Source organism: Drosophila yakuba, chromosome X, assembly GCF_016746365.2.
Source record: "Drosophila yakuba strain Tai18E2 chromosome X, Prin_Dyak_Tai18E2_2.1, whole genome shotgun sequence".
Taxonomy (NCBI): Eukaryota; Metazoa; Arthropoda; class Insecta; order Diptera; family Drosophilidae; genus Drosophila; species Drosophila yakuba.
The window spans coordinates 19,311,719-19,327,459 of NC_052526.2; the positions used below are offsets into that span (position 1 = coordinate 19,311,719).

At 40.5% G+C, this 15,741-nt stretch overlaps 1 protein-coding gene across 6 annotated transcripts in view; it reads right to left on the reverse strand.

Moving 5' to 3' along the window:
• Positions 1 to 824: 824 nt before the first annotated feature.
• The window catches only part of LOC6525999 (mannosyl-oligosaccharide alpha-1,2-mannosidase IA), a 58,692-nt gene continuing 43,775 nt past the window's right edge, over positions 825 to 15,741 (reverse strand). For 4 of the 6 annotated variants that reach the window (XM_015191097.3, XM_015191096.3, XM_015191095.3 and 1 more), the window contains 5 exons: positions 3,533 to 4,145; positions 3,252 to 3,476; positions 3,053 to 3,191; positions 2,717 to 2,978; positions 825 to 2,653 (listed from right to left, as the gene is read on the reverse strand). In XM_015191097.3, the coding sequence (XP_015046583.1) occupies positions 2,507 to 2,653; positions 2,717 to 2,978; positions 3,053 to 3,191; positions 3,252 to 3,476; positions 3,533 to 4,145 (1,386 nt within the window). In that variant the 3' untranslated portion in view covers positions 825 to 2,506. Of the gene's footprint in view, positions 2,654 to 2,716; positions 2,979 to 3,052; positions 3,192 to 3,251; positions 3,477 to 3,532; positions 4,146 to 11,775; positions 12,957 to 15,134; positions 15,526 to 15,741 lie in introns of those variants that run through there. The other 2 variants (XM_039372225.2, XM_002101781.4) reach the window with 2 other exon arrangements.

Consider the following 15,741-nt stretch of genomic DNA (forward strand, 5'->3'; position numbering starts at 1 on the left):
AATGCAATCGCCAGTTGGCACTCCTCCGTTTTATCGTTATGCTTTGTTCGCATTGGACTTCCCCGTCTTACTGCCCTTTCTGAAGATCTTATGCTGGCAAAATTTGGACTTTGCACGCCAATCCGTTGTTAACCCAGTGCGTTGAAAACAAACCATTTCATATAAACTCTTGGAACATTTAAAAAACATTTCAAATATCTCTTTGGAACAGTTAGAAAACATTTTGAATACCCCTTTGGAACATTAAAAAAAACTCTTTCCTTAAGCAATACATGTTGAAAACTTTGGAATTGGGAAATGTAAAAATATAAATACAGATTTGTTTTCGAAACATTAATGGTTCAAGGGTTAATCAAAGTGGCTGGAAGGGTGGATATGTCGCGACGAACTCCCTTTCCGGGTTCTCGAATCGCCGGCGAGTGTTGTTAACCTCACTCATTGTGCTTTGTGCGCTCGCCTTTGTGCAAGTTTCTTCATTAAGTATACGCACATTCGGCTTAAGTGGGCTGCTCATTAATTGAGCTCGACAACTGCTCGTGGAGTGGCTTGTGTGGCAGATACATAAATATATCTGAAAGTGGAATCAGCCGGTTATGGGGGGTGCACTTGTTTATAGTCGGACAAACTATCAATGGGCTATCAATGTGCTGCGAGATAAACATATTTACACAAAGAAAGGAAGTGCTGACTAAGCAGAGAACTTACAGCATTACGTATAAAGTTGAAGTTAGTTAAAAGGCACTTGAATAACATAAGAATGTTGGTGAACCCTTTTTTTTAAAGTGTTAAAGTTTCGCAAGTACTAAATAAGTAACGCACAGTTATAAGTTAATTATTAGATCTTTATTAAACTTATGATTTAGGCAAAATACACTGGACATCTCCAGCAGCTCAGGGACTGCAGTTGATGAATGTATTGTGTCTGATGCATTTACAAACTGCCATTCGAATCTGTGTGTTCGGCATTATAATCGGATATAGCATATATCTCGCTATTGGCCTCAATTCTAATTTGATCTAAACAAAAAAAGGTTTGCTCTAAAGACTAAATTTATGCTTAATTAGTATCGAATTCATTTGTTTCTTCCTATTCTTTTTAAGCAATTTGCTTTTTACGTTTGTTAGCTTTAGTTTTTTTAGATTTCTTCATTTATCGGTTTAATTCGATTTGATATTATTTTTTATTTTGTTAAATGGTTTCTTTAAAATTCTTTTGTTTCACATTAAGGTCTTAGCTTATGTTTTATGTTATGTTTACGTTTGTTAAATCACTTTACACAGAACAAGCTGCGTATGTTACAAAAAAAAAAAAAACAATTAAATAACATCTATATTTCATTTATCATGCGATCCTTGTGGCTTAGACTATGGATTACAGTTATAAGTAGAATTATAAATATGATTACTGTTGGTATTGTTTTAATTTTATAAAAAACCTTTACAGTTGTTAAAAATTAAATTACCGTTCGCTCGGCTCGTGCCATCGTATAATTAATTTATTTTAACAATTGCCTACGTTTTATTTGATTTAATTAAATACAAATATATATTTATTTATTTATTTACTTTATATATATTGTTTGCGTTTCTTTTCGCTTGATGTTCTTGATTTAAGGTGATTCGCGTTACGTTTGCTTTGTCACATAAAGTAAGCTAGACTCTATATTAGATTTATATTTAAATATTTAGGCTACAAAGTAAACAATATTGTGTAAGAATATATTCGTTTAAATATCAACTCGATTTTCTTCTGCCTTTATTTTGCGAGGAAAGTCTGTAGAAATTATATACAAAATAAAGTGGTCAAAGAGTCGAATTGGAAATCAGCAGAGTAGATCTATCGAAATGCCCGCCAAGTGGCAATAAATCCACACAGAGATATAGTCGCAGATCGAGAATTGCGTATAGAATGCTTGTAGTGATAGTTACGTAGCTGGTTAGTGAAAAAGTGCCTTGTGTTAGCGCAAGGAAAATCATAATAAGAACACCTGAGATTTACATTTACACGTATATCATATTATATATCATATCATAATTAATATCAAGAGTTTTTGCCTACGTCTACGTCATTCGCATTTAAATGGAAATTGAGGTCTTCCCATTATCCACCTCTGTCAACTATTTGTGTATTACTATTAATTCCATAAGATAAATTAAGAAGAGAGACTCGGAGAAACTTGTGCAAACAGTTAAGAACTAAACTACGATATATATCCGTTTACGTTTAAGTTCTAATACATATGTGCAAGCTTTATAAATATGTTACATTGACAGTTTCTCGTGTGTGTGTGTGTGTGTGTATGTGCCTGGTTTGATTGTAAACATACAATATCTTTCGTACGCAGTTGTCATCATCACGTAATCTAACTAATAACTTAGACAAAACAAAAAAAAAAAAAGGGTTACGACCTGGTACACACATGTGTAGGTATCTAAATATCGCGAGCTAAGTAAGGTGCATTGCTAGGGACAGGCCGAACAGCCAGCGGCGCAGCATGGCGCCCGTTTACGATGCGTTCGAAACCGGAAGCGCTACGGGCGCCTGTCTGTAGTACGCATTCGCTCCCTTGATCGGCAGCGGATGGGCCTCCGTGTTGAACACCCACTCGTCCAGCGGCAGCACCGAATCGTCCGAGAACAGCAAGTACAGGTACTGCAAAGTAAACCAATTGATTACATGCGATTTAAACATGGAAAGAAACTGAAAGATATTCACCTTCAGTGTTTCGGCAAGGAAGAAGCTCTGCTGAACGTCGTCCTTCTGCGGCTCCTGCTGGTAGACGTTGCGCAGGCCACAGTATCCGTGCGCCGTGCGGCAGTGCTTCTCCAGGGCGAGTACCGCCTCCCAGCCCCAGTCACGGTATTTCTGGTCGTGCGTGAGTCGCCACAGCACAAAGTAGCTCTCGAATGTCTCTGGCCGCAGAATGTAGTATTTCTCCTGCGATCTCAGTGCTCGTGCCTCCACAGCTTCGCTGAATCTACATTCGATTGGACATGAATCAGATGTGTTAGTACACCACTATTGGTTTTCATAGCCAGTGGAATTACGCACCTAAAGGCCTCGGGTCCCAGCTGGGTGGGTGCTCTGATGTAGCTCTCGTGGCAGGTGTTCGTAATGCCCTTGCCCACCTCCATGTACTTGTCCGTATAATCATTTTGACGCGTGGCCGCTCCCAACGCAAAGAGGCCGCCTAATCAGTAGGAAAGATTATTAATGTACTAACAAGGATATATAAGATCCAAGCACTTACCCGAGAAGCAAGCCAAATGGTCCATCTTGTGCTCCAGCCTGTCGAACTTGAGATCGGAGACGTACGTCAGTCCGCCGGGACTGGTGCGCACCATCTTATCCAAAATGGCCAGCATCGCCTCGTCGTACATCTCGCGTGCCTCCTCATCCGTTTGGCCGGATTGCAGCCAGGCCTTCAGCAAGTACTCGTAGTAGCTGTCGCCCAGTGCGCCCAACGACATGTGAACTGTGAAATAATACAAAATTTAGTTGAATTTCGTAGAAAATTCTTGCAAAACTTACGTTGTCCCCATTTGCCCGTCTTGGGATTGAGGAAGTTGGGGTACAGGCCCTTCGGTTTCTCGATCTCCTTGAGCACCTGGCGTATGGTCTGCACTCGCTCCCGGTACAGTGGATTACCGGTAATGTCGCTCAGATAGGCGAATTCCAGATGCAGTGTGCCAAATTCGGATAGAATGGAACTGCCGCCGGATGCCCAGCCGTAGTTCTTGGCCACACCGGTCTTGGTGTTGACCAGCGCATAGGGTATGCCCGTGGGCGTTTGGAAGGCGGGCAGCAGCTTGTCGGCAACGTGCTGGGCCTTCTCCTTGTACAGTGGATCACCGGTGAAGGCGTACAGCGTCAGCATGCCGCCCACAAATCGAATGTTCGTCTCGAACACACTCAACTCGGCGCTGATATTGTCCAGTGAGAATTTGCGTTCGATCCAATCGCGACCCTCGCGATATTCCTTCTCCAGTCCCATTATGTACAGGGTATCCAGGCCGTCGACGATTGTGGCGCCCAGATCGTAGGATCCAAAGATACTGGCCGAATGCGGTCGCTGCGAAAGTGGACGCAGTTCGTTCTTGCCCCACGCATACAGTTTGTAATTGTGCCACGCATGTTCCATCATCTGAAGTGGCAAAAGAATGGCAATTCGTTAGATATTGAATGTAATTAGTGTGTAATTTTAATGGAAATATACTGTGAATATTCATTACAGTTTCTAGATATACATATATCAATTTCAATTAAATTTAACTCTTTAAGCAGCCCAAAACCAATAGCATCGCAATTGAAAATCGTTTGCGTATGCAACAATTCCACGTCGAAGTACCCTCAGCAAATCGCAATCATTTTGCATGGATACAATATGCAGATTTGCGCACATTTCATGTTATTTCTATATTTACACTCTGCTTAATATTTGGCCTTCGTTGAAATTCGTTTCATATTTAGTTTCTCGCTTTCAACACGGCTTGAAATGTTTGCATACGTCAGTGCGACCGTGTGTTTGAGTTGATTTACCCTTTTTCCTTTTCTTTTTTTTTTTTTGCAATTGAATATCGCCCAATGCCACACACCCACACACCCACACACACACACAGCACACACACAGCACACACACAGACGTGAGAAGTCACGTAGCTGGCCGCAGAAATGGTAATGAAATGGACAGCGGAGAATCTTTTTCATTGCCAGAACGCCGTGTTTCTCAGGTATGGCAATATATTTATAAATGTAAAGGAGAAAATCGTTTGAAAAGTAACTGAGTTGGCTACGAATTGGGTACTAGTTTTATTTCATTCTATTTCATGGTGAAAAGAGAGTTTTAATAGTTAATACATTAATTTGAAATAATTTACAAACGTTTTGAACTGCAGGTAACTTATTTATTCGAGTTCTGGAGTTTCAATTAGCCTTCTGTTTCACTCTTTTTTTTTTCTTTTTTTTTCGGTAGAGTTTCCATTTGGCTTAGTGCAAGTATTTGGCTATGCACCTGTGTGGGTGCGTGTGTGTGTGTGTGTGTGTTTGCATTGGTGCGGCCACCGCTATTTTGCATTTTGCCGTGTACTTCCGCTTACACACACACAGCTACACACAGCTACATACAGCCACACATACACACACAGCATAATTCGGCATTGCATACTTTGGAGCGCCGCCTTCTCTCACCCCTCCCCCCTTCCCCCTCTCTCCACCCTTGGTGTGGCTTTCATTTGGGTACTTTTTGCAAAAATTAAATTACGACCGCAGGACAAAGCACTCAGCAAGGACCAAGGACCAAGGACCAGCGACTTTGCCACACATTCTCCTCCTTTCCATGTTTGCTTTCGCTGCGGGTGAAAATGCGAGGGAAATGAAAACGGCCAGCGAGGGCTGAACAAATATTAACAATTTTCCCGGTAATTAATTAAAGTCCAACGCGTTGACACAACCTGCTGCACAAGCCCATCCAAAAAGGAGCCCACTTAACCTAACCACCCCCACCACTTAAATCTCGAAACGCAAATCGCCCCCCATCATTAAGGAGTTAAGGTCACCACACAGTTGAAGGTCAGGGCTGAGTTGGGGTTACGCATGTAATGGTACCAAATTTGCATTATTTAATGCTGGAAAATGATACCTAATTAATTTAACATGGCTAAATTGTCGCATGCCTGTGGCGCGTTTCGTCACTAGGTGTGCTGCGCCACATACAGCGCTTCGTTACTAGTTGAACTAAATGACAGTTTAATTTCTAAATTAATTTTTATGTTCGTTTACATGTTTAAATTCTACACAAATAAATATATATATATTCTCTTTGTTTATTTACTAAATTAATTTTTATGTTCGTTTTCATGTTTAAATTCTACACAAATAAATATATTTATTTTCTGTTTGCTTATTTTCTAAATTAATTTTTATGTTCGTTTACATGTTTAAATTCTACACAAATAAATATACTTATTTTCTGTTTTCTTATTTTCTAAATTAATTTTTTATGTTTGTTTACATGTTTAAATTGTACAAAAATAAATATATTTATATTAATTTGCATTTCAGTGCTTTTCATTATTAATGCTTCTTCTTTAATTGAATGTAACTACATTTACGTAGGTATTTGTGGCCAATTAGCAATGTTTTATTTGCGAATTACGCTCTTACCGTGTAGTACGTACCCCAAAGTTGGTGGTCCGTAAGAGACAGGTATATGGCAGATAGAAAGAGAGGAATAGAGGCAGCGGAATGACGAACCGCAGTCAGTGAATTAAAAGTCGAAATGTTTACAGCCCGCAAGAACACTTTAAACGGATTATAACAGCTGCAAGGGGTATTACAAAGGGGCAAGGATAAAGGATGCCCAACAGGACCAAGGACCAAGGACCAAGGACGAAGGACGCAGTTCAGGGGTCAGCGGGCATTGGAATTGAAGCAACTTTTGCGCTTTTGCCAACGGCTCTTCTACTCTTCTCAGATTTTGCGCGATTTAATGAGCCGCAGCTCAGATTGATGGATGATGAGCAGGAATGTCAAGTGCGTAGTAAAACGTTGAAGGTATTCAATGAGATGGAGGTGGTAAATGTAGGGATTGCATATAATTATCCTTTTTAATAGAGAGCCATTAATGTGATAGGTTTTCATATAAAATAATAATACATTTCCACCTGTTTTCACAATCATGAAGTTGCTATAAATATAATATATCTCCAATAGTTTCCTCTAATACTATAACTATATTTAATTTTCAATTGAAGTGGTAGCTGAGCTCTGGCAAAAGAGCAAAGTATGCCAGTCATCAAGTCGACTAATTCACGGAAATTGCTTGATGGATTTGACTGATTGATTGAATAATTTTGGTACATACACACACACACTCGCCCATCGTTGTGTGAGTGTTTTGCTGTGTTTGTGTGTGTTTGTGTGTGTTGGGTGTCTTCATTAAGCATCAAATTATATCCTGGCAATGTGCAAACGTCGCACAAAACGTGCCACAGGCGCAGGAATGTCAGACTCAAATGGATGTGCGTGAGTGCGACAGCGCAGTGCCACTACAGTGGGCACTCGAGTGGAAGGCTAGTTTACATACATTGGAAAATCATACCTACAAAAATCATCGATAATCAGCGTTTAACACAGCAAATCCATTCATCAAAACACCTTTTGAGTTATATTAATCTACGAAAAATAACATTTATTTATTATAATTGTAAATGGTTCTTCAAGCTTTTCACCCAAAAGGAAATACTGTCTGTGCTAGAACGTATGTGTTTTTGTATATTGGTATGTTGGAGCATCGTTTCCGCCATGGAATGTCCTAGCAACCAGCAGGGATCGGGGGAGAAGACACTCGTCAGATGTCACAATATGTCCACATCGCAGGAGGACAGGTGCAAAACTCCTGCACCAGAAAATAAATACATGCCTTAATGGCTAAAAAGCAAAACTTAAAAATTTGCCATTAGAGTTTCTTAATATTTTCTAATTTCAAGTAGCAACTTTCTGTTGTGCAAAGTCTGTATAATTAAAATTCTATGTGTATACTTAAGTATTTACTTTAATTAGTTTCCGTTTGAAGACATTTTGTGGTGATATCAAAAGCAGAAAGCAGTTTCTGTGACTTCTAGTTAACTTTTAATATTAAGCATTTAATATTTTATATTCTGACTTATGAGCGAAAACTATGGATTATTTGTCCCTGTGTATCTTGATTGTCGTGCCCCCCGTTTTTCGCGCAGTGTAGCCTGTCGCACACATCTAGTTTGCGTTTGAGTTTGCGTTTGAGTTTGAGTTTGAGGCATGCCACAGCTGAATGTTGGCACTCGCTGGAATTGTTTTCCGTCAGCCGCTGGCACGTGACTTTCGTCATTCACTTGATGGCATTTCATTTCATTCAGAGTCGTGTTCTCATTTTAAAAGCCCCGCGCAGAACAAGATATATCCTTCGTCCTGCGCCCCACCCGCTTCACTTGCCATGTTCCGATTTGCCGCCCCACCCCCTCCCCCCCCTCGCTCGTCTTCGTCCTTTTCCATCTAAGTTTAATGACAGTCCCTGGAGAACTGGGCGATTTACGAGCGCAATCTTTACAGCCAAAAAATGAAAAGTTGAAACTGCAAAAATTACACAGAGCAAGAGAGTGAGAGAGAGAGAGAGAGAGGGGGAGATAGAGGGAGATAGCAACAGAGAGATGCGGATGGAATACACAAAATGCGGGGTGCATCATCTTTGGCTCGCCATAATTGAATAATCCAAAATATTTTCAATGCAACTTTTCCGAGCGCAAAGTTTTTGGCCAAACAAAAGGGGAACAAAACGGAAGATAAAGTGCAAGCAACAAAAAAATACCGAATAATGCCATAAAGGAGTAGAAGTTGAAAATTGTTCGCAAAAATATGCACACTCACACTTAAACAAAACAGAAAAATAAAAAAAGAGGAAAAAAAAAGCATTCGCAACTTCCTTGGCAGCGGAAAAGTTTAACCAGAAACTCTGGCAAAGAAAAATCGTTTGCTTGAGGCCATAAAATAATGCAAAAGACGCGGCGAGAGCATTTTCTTTCAAATCTAGCTTTCCTTTCACTTCGCCTGTGTCTCCGAATCTTTCAGAATACATTTCGCCAAATCGCAGAAGTTTTTCAAGCCAAGTAACTCGATACCCAAATACCTTGGCTCTAGAAATCGGAAAATAGGTGTAATGAAATAAATATTATTATTATTAATATATTATTAGTATTAACATAATCGTATTTTTGCAATATATTTTTGAGCCTCTTTTAGTTTATATATTTTCTTTTTATTGTTTCGATCTTGTGGATATCTAATTTCTATATACATTTCTTAAGCACAGCATACCCTTTCGCCTTTAATTGCTACACGGTATTTTTGGGAAAACAATCTAACTATTTGCATTTGATGCCGGCGGCTGCTGTGAACGCGGGGGCGTGGCTTAAAATATGAACTAAAGTTTTTCCAACGACAAAATGCAAGACAAAAATGTAAAAAAAAAAGGAAGAACATTTTTAAGGGTTTTCCCCAAATGCAAAGAAAGTTCTTCAGAGAAGAACTGCGATTTACGAATCCCCATCTGTTAAAATCCCGCCAAAGAGTATGAATCCTTTTATATCCTTTTTTCGCTTTTTTCTCTTCTTAAATAGCTGCTTTAACCCGCTTGCTGACCCTGTGCTATTGACAATGATACTGGTCAAAACGAAGCGGTCAAAATGCTCAAAAACATGGCCATCGGTCACAAATACACTCACACACACACACACACACGCACACACGAGCACAAGTACAATCAACAAATACCCATACCAATGCACACCACCAATTCCCACGCACACATACACATACACATACATACTGATCCGATTCGAGGACGAATAGCAACACAAACAACAAAACTGGGTTAGTGTCAGCGTTGCAGTAGTGTTTGTTTTTGTCATTTGCTCTTTTCATCCAGCTGATGACCGCACAGTGAAAATGACACGAAAATGTTGCAAACATGGATATTAAATCCATCAAGATCTTCTCTTTTTTTAAGATCCTTTGGATTTGTACTTATCTGTACATTTTATCAGAAATTTGTCTTTAAAGTTAGTTTATAAATAGTTTAGTCATAAAGTGTGCATTTTACCCACTGTTCGGTTTTTTGCGTTTTTTGGCGGCCAGCTAAATTGGTCAATGCTACGCAATGTTGTCCCCCCAAAAGGCCTCTCTTTTCTCCTTCACTTTCCTCCGTTTTTCCCGCTTTTCCCGCTTTTTCCCGCTTTTCTCCCCCACTTACTTTCACCTTGGACAAGTGGCTCAGTTGTCTGCGCTTGGCTTTTCAATGCTTAGTTCGTTCGATTTCCACCCACCCACCATCCACAGCAACGCAATTTTTCATTTCAATTCCCGTTGTAATTTGCATAGACAAAGTGGGGTGGAAAATTTTGGGTGGCGATGGGTTTTCTGCGGGGGGCGGAGATTAGCAAGTGGGGGGGGCGGACAAATGGCTAAACACAATTCGATTATTAGCTGCCGACATGTGTAGAACACGAAAGCAAAACAAGGCAGCAGCACCGAGAATGCAAAACAATATGGCTAAAGAGCGAAAACAAATGGCAGGAAAGTGGCCAACAATGGCAATTCCACGACAAGGCTAAGACATTTTTCAAGAGCAATTTCCAAACTTGAAATGTTAATAAGGTTTGAAAGATAACGCTATTTGCTTGTACATATATTTAAAGGGCATCCAGTTTAATGGTGATTATAGTCAGAAGAAACCTTTCAGTAATGTGTTAGTTATACATATCTTTGAGTTTGCCCAGTTCGCACACATCACAATGGAGTATCATCAATTGCAAGTTAACAACTCACCTGCAATGGGAAATAATCGGAAAAGGAACGATGAATAAAACATGAGGGGCGAGTGCGAACTGGCTGATGAAATAAGCCAACACAAGGAACAAGAAAGTTAAATTGCAACAGATTGTTATTCCTCAGATTTTCCACTTCGATGCTTGTTTTTTTTTCCTTTTTGTAGGAGGCAGGGAAAATTGCAATTCTTAAGCTACTCTTTTCATATATAAACTGTCTTCATTTGTATTTTACCCCTCGCATCACAAGCAGCTTTTCCGAGAAATCGTAATCACACATTCATCTGCAATATTTGCACACAATTTTGCAATACCCGACACACCTTTTCTCGCAAATGGAAATGGAAATCATTGTCCCAGCGATTGAGGTAGCATATACATATATCCATCTGCAGTTCGTAAATGGAAATTTATGTCAATGAAATGCAATCCGGGTTCAAGTTCTCATTCAAATTAATAAGAGCTGTCCTCCGGTTTTTTGTTATTCCACACAACTAAATCCCATTCACTTTGATTGACACTTTTCGAGTGCATTTCGGCATTTAATTTCTATGCCAAAAGTTTGCAGTTGCATGACAATCAAGTTAGTGTATGAATTAGAGCTTATTCAAATGGTTTGTCCGCTTTTATTTCCAGTGCATTTGCAACTGCATTTTGTTTAGGCGCATCGCCTTTGTCAAGGTCGACCGTTTTCCACGTTCTATCTACGTATCTACTTTCCAGTTGACACGGACTTTTGAGTCGTTAAGGCGTAAAGCAATTGGCACAGGACACCTCCCCCCACCCCCCCCCCTTGCGACGCCCCTGCCGCTGCTCCACTGCGCCAAAAAAAGAGGGGGTTTGGGGTTTGGCGTTGGCTTTGGCCAACCACGTAATGGCAATTGTACAAGAGAAGGAGCCAAGTGAGCGTAATAAACGCCAAGATTTAGATCACATTCACTGGCGGATAAGTTGGGCGGCTTGGGTGGCTTTAAAATGGGTTCCTCGTTTCGAATGTGCGATTTACGTGGATTTTTTCGAGGAACTCAACTGCTCCCCTCTAGTTGTTTTCCTATGTAATGTGATTGTTCAACAACGCCCCAGTGTCTCTCAATAACGCCGCTGTCTATTTGCACTTCTATTTGAGCATATCTGTCTGTTAGTCGAACATTATATTGCTATTTTAGGCCACAAATTTATTTTAGCCCATTTGTATGTGAGTATCTTGCTAAAGGAACGAAGTGAAAAATGCGCAAAACGAATGCAGATGTAAAGTACCATACATATTTAATACAAGTTATATGTATTTGGGAATTATTTACTGGCGCATTTAATGAAATATTTAACCCAAAAGGGGCAGCCCATTGAAATGGATACTCCAATTTGGGCTTCACACCGTTTAAACCGACAGGTGGAGGTGGGCTTTAACCCTTGACTCACCTTGACGACCTGGTTACGTTTTTCGTAATCAATCAAACCGCCGGATTGGTTGTACTTGACCCCGCCGAAGGGCAAAGGTGGAGCGGTCACGGTTGAGGACCTGGACGAAGACGAAGACGAGGACGAGGACGAGGACGAGGACGAGGGTGCATCACCAGCGGAAGGAGTTGGGGTTAATTCGCCGGCAGAAGTTGAAGAAGGAGTTGGGTACATGGACGTGGAAATGGAAATGGCTTCCGACGACGCCTTCCATTGATTATCCCCAACTTTCGGCTTAGTGCCACCAATGACAGCAGACATCTTGGGCAGCTCCTGGTTGCTTAGCTGCTCCTGCTCCTGCTCCTGTTCCTGCTCCTTCTGCATTTGCTCATCCGGCGCGTCATCCCTGCTGGCATTCAACTTGAGATAGACATTCCGCGGATGATTGTTCACATAGTTGAGCTCCTTGATCTGATTCTCATTGTTGCTAACACTATCGCTGGCCACCTTCTCGTTCAATCGAATGATGTTCGACAGATTGATGTTGTTGATCAGCGTAATGCCGGTGATCCCCACCAGCACGATCACAAAGCAAATGCCGCCAATCAGCAGGAGCGGCGTGGTTTTCGACGTTTTCGGGCACATTTTCACTTCTTCTTTTATTTACTCTTTTTTTTTTACACTTTTTTTTTACACTTTAGTTTTGATTTGAAATTATTGCATCATGTTTCTTGTGAATACACAGCCAACAGTTCCAATCTCAAGACATTGTTTAATGGGCTTGACTACAAAGTATTCATTTGATAAATCTTTACAATTTCTTGTTGCTCCTTTTCTAGTTTCACTTCATTCAAATGCCAATGCTAAGCTTAAATCGCTTCTCTGCGAACCTAAGGATACCTTTAGTTCCCCCTCGTATTTATGTACATCACTTGAAGCAATCGCCCTTCCTGTTCTAAGTACTCAGCCAGCAGAGCAATATAAAAGTTGACAAGGTTTTATTGCATTCCTTTGCGTTATTTTTTGTTTGCAGAAGCAACGGGCAAAAACCGAGAGGACATCCTGACACAAACAAACACACAAAGTATAAGAATTTGTTCGAACAAAAAGCACAACAAATAAAAAATGTTTCTGCAAATGGAGCAGGAGGATGAAACTTTTTTAGGTGAGAACTGGACCCTTGTAATGTCTAAGTGTTCTGTCCCCTTTTCCTCTACAACTCGTTTTCCCTACAACTTTTTCCCCCCTCATTGGTTGCCTTCGCCATTCGCCATGCATATTATGAATTTGCCAAGTTTTGTTTGAGCCGCACGACTGCACTTCAAATTCAAATAATCAATGAAGAAAATGGGCGAAAGGACATGGATGGTGGTGGAAAATTTGGGCGGAATATGGAGCAAATGGAAGGTCAAATAGAAGAGCAATGCAGCTAAAAGGAGTTTCACAATGCATAAATGCTACAATGATTTTCCAAGTTACGTATACGCCATGTATGCCCAGTGTTCTTCAAATTACGTATACGCACTGCAGTCGGAACCTACAATATGACAGGCCATTACAGAAATTAAGATGGAAAAAAACCCAATTAAAAGCCGCTGGCGAGCAAAATTATAAAAGCAATCTAGATCATATCAGATCAATCCGATACCAGCGTATTCTGTTGTTTTCATTCATTCGATTTTGTTGCCATTCTATATCTATATATGTATACCCGCTCCCCTCCACCCCCCTCCTTTGGCAACTCAGACGGCGACGTTTTAATTGAATTCACATCAATTCAGCGCACCCCATTCAACAAATGCCGATGTATGTGCTATCATATACTATATAGTTTGTACAGCAAATTGGACAAAAGAAAAAGAAAAACAGTGATAAGTATTGCTATCATCCATGAATAGGGTAATTGTACGTTACGTTTTTCTAGTAGTTTTAGCATATATTTAATATTTTCTTAGAACTTTTCCACATACTTGTTAGCTTCTACTGTTCGACTGCTCATAAATCATGGGAATAATGCGGCTCTTGGCATAATGAAAATGGTTCATTAACGATGGGAGAATCTCTGGCTGATGCTCTCACAGAATCTCCCGCATACAGGGCATATATGTATGTACATATACACTCGTAGACTCTTTTCAATTTCGAGTGTTTATTTTGCTTTTGGCAACTGCAGCTAGTTAGGGGGCAAAATCATTAAAAGATGCGTTTAAATATAGAGTGAAAAGGGGGGCGGGGTGGAGTCGGCTCAAGGACACGCTCACTAGGCAGTTGGCAATTAAAAGAAACACGAAATGAAAATAAAACATAAACACAACAAAGTGACACACCAACACGCACACACATGGAGTGCTTTTCCCTGCGAGAGAAGGGGGCGGGGAAGGGGTGCTGGTGTTTTGGATAGTTGGATAGTTGGGTGGTGGGGTGGTGTGGAAAACCTGAGGCTGCACAAGAAAAACAAGAGAAAAAAACGTGTCAAGCGCAACGGCGGCACTTGGGCGAGCGAAGAACGAAGAACGAAGCCGAAGCCTCGGGCCTCTCTAAAACCTCTAACCACCCACCCCACCCACTGCCACCCACTTGTATTTCAACCCACCCACCACTTTCCACGCACTGCACCTGCCAGATGGGAAAAGGCAGCGACAGAAGAGCGGGGAGGCGGGGGACTCAACGTTTTCATTGCAGATTGCTGGAAAGTTGTGACAAGAGGCTGTCCTCCATTTGGCTTTCTCAATCAATCTAATTCTCCGTGGGCCACACTATCACAATATTTTAAAAAAAAATTATGCTCTTCTATTTAAAAATCTAGCAAATTGGCCTAGATATTTGTTGGAATTTTGTGAACATTTGTTTTCTAATAATTACTGTTAATTTGCTTTAGTTGCATTCTGGCTAGCAATGTTTAACCCTATATATATTATATTATCAGCTGCAATACCAACTCTATTTGTATTTTTTCAGTTGTATTTGTTTTTTAATAACAGCACAAGTCGTAAGTGACTAATTCTGTATTTGATACCATCAATAAATATTGTGCAGTGTACAAACACACGAATACAATTACACGGATTTTTATCAGTTTTTTATGAGTCACATATTTGTATGCGCCCACCAAACTTCTAAACTTCTAAAGCAGACTCTACAATTCGCACAACTTCATTTAGCGTTGTGTTTTTTTAGACCCTGAAACCATCTCCATTTCCCACACATCACACACATTTCCTTATCTCACTTCAGATATTTAGCACTTTTGAGGTACTTAATAACCTTCTGACACCTTTGTGCAGCAGTATCCCTGGATTACTTCAGTCTCCTTGCCCAGCAAACACCCCCAGGCTAAACATTATCATCATCATCACAGCACCCACTTTCATTTCACCCACTTTGGAAGTTTGGAACTGTTGCTTGCGCTTGTGAAAATTTCTATTTATTTTCGGCTATTCGGTTATTCGGTTATTCGGCTATAACCAAAACTTAATTGAAACATCAATTGGTTCGTTTGAGAGTCCACTAAATTTCAGGGTTGGCATTTTCGTGACACATTTTATTTATAACGATATCAATTTGTTGCTCCTCTCCGTGTTATGGCCAATAGTTTTTGTTTCTGTTTGTTTTTATTTGTATTTATATTGATATTGTACAATGTCTCGTAGCGTAAGTGTGCATGTCTTCAAATTCATTTCTTCTATTTTTCTGTGTGTGTGTGTGTGTTTGGGTTTTTTTTCGGAATTTTTCGCGCGTGCACGAGTTGGCGGCAGAAGGCGAGAACAGAACGAACCGAATGCGGTGACTGAGGCAACACCAATGGGCCAGAGTCAGGCCAGAAAACAAAAAAAAAAAAAGAAAAGAACACAGAAGCCGAAAGCCAAGAGCCGAGCCGCAAAACAGCCAGCCAAACACGAGCGAAACGCTTTCGACGGGCCTGTCCATTTAGCAATTTAGCCATTTAGCCTTTTCCTTGGCCATTTGTGTGGGCCAAAAACCAAACAG